This window comes from Manis pentadactyla, chromosome 3 (genome assembly GCF_030020395.1).
Source record: "Manis pentadactyla isolate mManPen7 chromosome 3, mManPen7.hap1, whole genome shotgun sequence".
NCBI classification, from domain to species: domain Eukaryota; kingdom Metazoa; phylum Chordata; class Mammalia; order Pholidota; family Manidae; genus Manis; species Manis pentadactyla.
The window spans coordinates 215954509-215961022 of NC_080021.1; the positions used below are offsets into that span (position 1 = coordinate 215954509).

Consider the following 6514-nt stretch of genomic DNA (forward strand, 5'->3'; position numbering starts at 1 on the left):
TGAGGGTGGGCGTTCTGGTCTCACTCTCGGTCTCGGGGCGCAAGCTTTCAATAATTTACCTCCAGTGAGGGTGTTCGTTATAGGTCTTTTGTAGATAGATTTTTATCAGATTTAGGAAGTTGCCTTTCTAGTTTTCCAGGGGTTATTTGATTTTTTAAAAAATCATGAATGGTATTGAATTTTATCAAAAAATTTTTCTGCATGTATCATGATGCTCCTATGACTTTTCTCCCTTTCTTTGTAGTTAATATGATGAATCACACCGACAGATTTTATTATTTTTATTTATTATTATTTTTTATTATTATTTTTTTATTGAAGGGTAGTTGACACACAGCATTACATTAGTTTCAGGTGTACAACACAGTGATTCAACATTTATATACATGATAATTCTAGGTTCCAGCTATCACCCTACCAAGCTGTTACAATATTTTGACTATATTCCTTATGCTATACATTACATCCCGGTTACTTATTTATTTTACAATTGGAAGTGTGTACTTTTTTTTTTTTTTTTTTTTGTGAGGGCATCTCTCATATTTATTGATCAAATGGTTGTTAACAACAATAAAATTCTGTATAGGGGAGTCAATGCTCAATGCACAATCATTAATCCACCCCAAGCCTAATTTTTGTCAGTCTCCAATCTTCTGAGGCATAACAAACAAGTTCTTACATGGAGAACAAATTCTTACATAGTGAATAAGTTACATAGTGAACAGTACAAGCGCAGCCATCACAGAAACTTTCGGTTTTGCTCATGCATTATGAACTATAAACAGTCAGGTCAAACATGAATACTCATTTGATTTTTATACTTGATTTATATGTGGATACCACATTTCTCCCTTTATTATTATTATTTTTAATAAAATGCTGAAGTGGTAGGTAGATACAAGATAAAGGTAGAAAACATAGTTTAGTGTTGTAAGAGAGCACATGTAGATGATCAGGTGTGTGCCTGTAGACTATGTGTTAATCCAAGCTAGACCAGGGCAATAAAACATCCATGTATGCAGAAGATTTCTCTCAGAACAGGGGGGGTGAGGTTCTAAGCCTCACCTCTGTTGATCCCCAGTTTCTCACCTGATGGCCCCCCTGCGACTGTGCCTGTCTTAGGTTGTTCCTCCCTTGAGGAATCTTACCCGTCTCTGGCTAACCAGTCATCTTCCGGGGCCATACAGGGAAATGTAAAGTTGGTAAGTGAGAGAGAAGCCTTATTGTTTGAAAAGGTTAGCTTTTTACTTCTTTGCATATTTGTGCCCTGTAGCTTCTATGCCCAGCATTTGTCTTGAGGTATCTTTACCACTTGGAAGAATTATGATACTTGGTAAATTTGATATGATACACTGACAGATTTTTGAATGCTAAACCACTCTTGCATTCTTAAAAAAACTCCACTTAGCCACAATGTGTTTACCTTTTTACGTATCCCTTTGATTTGCCGATATTCCGTTCAGGGGGCCTGTACTGTTTTGAAGCTTCTATTGCTATTATTATTTCACACAAGAAGTAAACATGAGAAAATATGTTTAAAAAGAATGTTAATAAAAAAGTTTATTTTGTAAAAAAAAAGCCCTTCATACATAACCCAGATATAACCACAGTGAACATTTATTGCTCAGAGTGATTCAAAAAGAATTGAACATGTAACAAAAACTTTAATATTCAGTAACTAGGTCACATAAAAACATAAACCAATTTGAAAAGATGCTATCAGTTATTTCTATAATCTTAGAAACACTCCGTGTGCAGTTCCTGCCCCACGGTACAGACTGATCCATTATCTAATTTTCTAGAGTCCCTTTTTGTGCATTATCACCTGCGGCTTCAATGGCAGCTGTCACACAACATTCTGCATTGTTTCCTCCGGGCTGTGGAAAATGTGGTACAAACATGGTTCTTGATGTATCCTCTCCCCACTAAGAAGTCATATGGTATAATTAATTTCTTTAGAGTATGTGATTATTTTTGAATCACCCTGTTTGTTTTTGTCTCGCAGTTTTCTGTGAATATATATGGGGATGTATTTCCTCAGCAACAATGAGTTCATGCGCATATGTTGTTGACTGATTTTTTTTTTAAATGAACAATTTATAGGAAACATTAATTTTTTTTCCTGGACACTCAATACTAAGAAAAGAGACTTTTTAGTGTGTTTTTTCCAACCTGGCAGAAAGTTTGTATCCTGTTGGGTCCACAGTGGCTTTTTAATGCAACCTACATAGACATGGATCGTACCCTCACCAGCCACAAGTTGGCCAAGTAGGTGTGACTTTATTTCCATGACAAACTCTTCAGAGTGATGAGATCTCCCCTTTCTGTAACTCTTTCCTCAGATTGCCTCCTGCTTTTCTCAGGCTCGTCCTAGAGCCTGCCTGATAGTAATTAAATCTAATTTATGTTCCATCATTTTTTGGGATTTATTTGTCTTCTCAGATTATCATTGTTCTTACATAAATGGATGTTATATAATCCACTGAATTATTCAGGACCTGAGATCATGCATATTTTCTACATTGTAAGTGTTTCCTGAGACCATTATTTTAAATAGCTGGGCCATAATTTAACCCTTCCTGTGGTGTGGACACAGGTCGTTGGAAATTTGGGGGTGGACTAAAAAGGACAACTTTTATTATTCATAGGCAATTATAAAGAGAATGGTGTAACTTCTTGTACCAACAACCCAACCTCAGAATCACCAATCCATGGCCAATCTTGTACTGTCTACATCCTCCCCCACCACACTGGGTTGTTTTGAAGCAAATTCAGGATATCAAATCATTTCATACATAAATATTTCAAGATGTATTTCTCAAAGATAATGATTCTTTGAAGAATCTGTAACCAAAACATCAACAATCCTTAAATCCCCTCCAATCTGCCGTTGGCATTGCAATTTCCTGTTATCACACATTTTTTTTCCACAATTTTTTGTTTGTTAGAATCAGAATCTGAATAAACTCCACACACTGCAGTTGGTTTATGGATCTCTTAAGTTTATGTTAATCTATAAGTTTTCCGTTCCCTTCTTCTCTTGCTTATTTGTTGAGAAACACATTCTGTGGTGTCTTGCCCTTCTGGGGTTTGCTGACTATGCCCCACGCTGGTGTGAACCTGCTCTTTGGCCCCGTGTTCCTCCTGAAAACAGGTATTTAGAACTACAGGCTTGCTTGGCATTCAGTCTGATTCACTTGTGGCAGGAATACATCATGTGTGGGTTGTGTGTTGACCAGGGGGCACATGACACCTGGTGATGTCAGCCGCCACTGATGATCCCCACTTCATTCGTTCTTTCATTCATTAGTTGTGTAAAAAGGTGACCTGCTGAAGCCGCCTTCCCTTCTTCATTGTTAGCTGTACTTCTTCCACAAATGGAAACTTACTCTCATCAACTGGTTACTTCTCTGAGGCTTTGTTTTTAAAGAAAAGCAGGGTAGATCCTTGATTCTTTCTCTTTACCAGTTTTCGAAATGAGTTTCTAACATCCCTTGGAGGTGACCAATGAAGTTTTTAAAAAATATGTAATCCTGAATTTATGGATTTAAATGCCTTTGATGCGTTCCTTCATGGTTATGGTTTTAACCAGCAGATACAATACTGCACATCACCAGGGTTCACGGATCGTGGCGGCAAGGAATGTGATTGGGCACTCAGCCAAGTGTCTCCGGGGGTTGGCACAGGGATGGACGGCTTGTCCTGTGGGGTGCTGTGGGCTCTCTCTGGACGACTGCTCCCATTCTCTCTTCCCTTTGCACCTGCACCATGATGGCCACCCCATCTCCAGGTCTGTGGGGCCCTCCTACCCCCCAGGGCCACTACCACATATCTTTGGATTGGCCCAGATAATGTTTTCAGGTCATTTCACACAAATCAGGGAAATGGCTCCCTTTCCCGTAGGATGATATGCTTACACCTGTCCGGTCGGGGGAAATGGGGGAGCAGGGACGTGTAACGTAAACACAGGTTATAGGAAGGGTCTGTGGATGGTGCAGCCAGTAACACACATGATTGTCCCTCATGCTGCTTTTTAAAAAAATCTGTCAGGGTGAGATTCACATAACACGAAATTTATCATTTTAAAGTGAACAATTCAGGGCATTTGTGTATTCACAATATTGTGCAGCCACATCTCTCTCTAGTACTAAAACTTTTGCATCCCTCCAAAATAAACCTCCATATCCATTAAGCAGTTTTTCTCCATCCCCACCCCCAAGCCCCTGGCAGCCACCGTCTGCTTTCTGTCTCCATGAATTTGCCTATTCTGGATGTTTCTTAACCAATGGGATGACAATATGTGGCCTTTGCACCTGGTTCCTTTCACTTGACAGAATGATTTCACGGTTCATTCACGTTGTCGCCTGTGCCAGTGCTTCACTCCCTTTTTAGGGCTGAATAGTATCCCATGGTAGCCATCTTCCACACTTTGTTCATCCTTCATCCATTGATGGACGCCTGGGTTGTTCCTACCTTTTGAATAATGCTGCCACGAGTACGTACGGGTGAATAAGGATTCATCTGAGTCCCTATTTTCAGTTTCTTTGGCTGGTGTGCCTCGGGGTGGCATCGCTAGTTCATCCGGTGATCCTGTGTTAAACTCTGAGGAACTGCCGCACCGTTTTTACGTTCTGCCAGCAATGGGCGACGGCTCTCATTTCTCCACACCCTTGGCTGACACTTTGATTTTCTGGGTGGTTTGATGATAGCCATCCTAGTGCGTGCGAAGTGGTGTCTCATTGTGGTTTTGGTCTACACCTCCCTGACGACTAGTTCTGGCCAGCATCTTCCTGTGTGCTCGTTGGCCATTCCGTGCATTGTTCTAATGGTTGCAAACTATTGTGGCCCCATCTATCCAGAGTCCCCGATCGTGGATACTGAGCTTGCTTCCTCTTTGTTTTGCTATTACGGATGATACTGTAGGAATTGCTTTGTTTGTTTCTTAAGAATAAATACTAAGCACCGAATGGGTGGGCCAGGGGGTGTGTAGTTTTAGGCCTTCTGACATATAATGTCACCTTGCCGTCCGGTTGACCCTCCTGCCGGCTCTGTGTGCGTGTGTCCCTGGCCGCCAGCTCTGAACCTGCCTCACCTTCTCGTGTCTTCCAGATGCCCGGGAACCACTCACCTCCTCCCCTGCCATGAGGCCACCTCAGCCCCGACACCACCCTCTTGTGTCCACCCAGCCTCTCCCCGCATCCACGCCCAGCCGGGCCGCCCTGGAGCCGTGAGGCCTGGCTCTCCTGCCCCTGCCCTGCGCCTGCCCGCTGCCTGAAGCCACTGGCTCCACTTGCCAACAACCTCCGCTTGTCCAGAAAACAGCAACACCGAACGGAAAAGCCCTCTGCGAAACCAAGGACACGGCTGCTTCGCAGGCAGCCCCTCTGTCCCTTCTGCTCTCCTGCGCGTGTGCTTTTGTTTTTTATTTCAAACAGACATTGAAAAAGAAAAAAAAAAACAACTACCTTCTGTGCAAAGACACAGACTGACAGATGGGGAGAAGGCCTTGGGACCTCGGAGAACTGTGCCTGCTGCCTCGGCTTCCGGCAGCCAGGGGAGCCACCGACAGGCAGGCCCTCAGCCACGGGTGGGCTCGGGGTGTCGGGGGGCCTGATGAACGTTATTTGTGGTCCCATCCTTGAGCAGCAAGACCACCTGCGTGGCTAGGATGATTAATTCTGACGATTTGTTTTGTGATAACAGTATTGTGCTTTTTGTGGGGAAAGTGAGGATTTTTTTTTTATACATATATAATTGATATCTTTTATTTATTGGTTCTTAACTGTTGCTGCTGCCTCATGTGTCCAAAGCTCCCAGGGATGCGGGGCCTCCGTTTACATGTGCACACCCTCGCCCACCTGCCCACATGCGCTTGGGAGGATGGTGGCCTGCAGCGGCCAAGAAGCCAAAAAACTTTTTTTTTCCAGATACTGTGCTGGATGTTTGGAGAGGGGAAAGGTGGGTTTCTTAAATGGCTAATGCACTGTTCCCTCCAGCCCAAATGCCTCCTTCTTGAACCCCTTTTCTCTCCTCCCTGTCCACGCTCCCCATCCTGTGTCCTCCCCCTGGGTCCAGAACATCTTTTCTGAGGACTAACAGGGGCCCTCCTTTGGTTTCTCAGCTCTTACTTTGGTGTTTGTAGAAGCATGGAGAAGGGAGAGGCTTATTCTGAGCCTGGGAGCGGGAAGGGGCCAGTGGGTATGTAGGAAAGAGTGAAGTGGGGGTGTCTTTGCAAGCGGGTGAGCAGACCTATAGGCTCCTTCCTCCTCCTTGGTGGTTTTGGAACTAGTTTCTCATTTCTCTCCCGCCTGCTGGCCGACCTGCCTCTCTGCCTTGTCCCGTCCACAGAGCACCCTTCTCCCCTTCCCGGCTTAGCTCCAGTGCTGGCTGGGAGGGAAGAGGGAAGGGCTGCGGGCATTCCCATTCAGTAGTGGCTGCTCCTCCTGTCTGTGGCCCACATGTGCTCTCAGGAAGCTTCTAGTGCTGTCTGCCACCAACACAGGGCAGCTCCAGA

At 43.9% G+C, this 6514-nt stretch overlaps 1 protein-coding gene across 2 annotated transcripts in view; it reads left to right on the forward strand.

The window, feature by feature from the left end:
• NCS1 (neuronal calcium sensor 1) overlaps positions 1-5767 on the forward strand; it is a 45745-nt gene extending 39978 nt beyond the window's left edge. For both annotated transcript variants that reach the window (XM_036913579.2, XM_036913578.2), the window contains one exon: positions 5110-5767. In XM_036913579.2, the coding sequence (XP_036769474.1) occupies positions 5110-5145 (36 nt within the window). In that variant the 3' untranslated portion in view covers positions 5146-5767. The remainder of the gene's footprint in view (positions 1-5109) is intronic.
• The last annotated feature ends 747 nt before the right edge of the window (positions 5768-6514 follow it).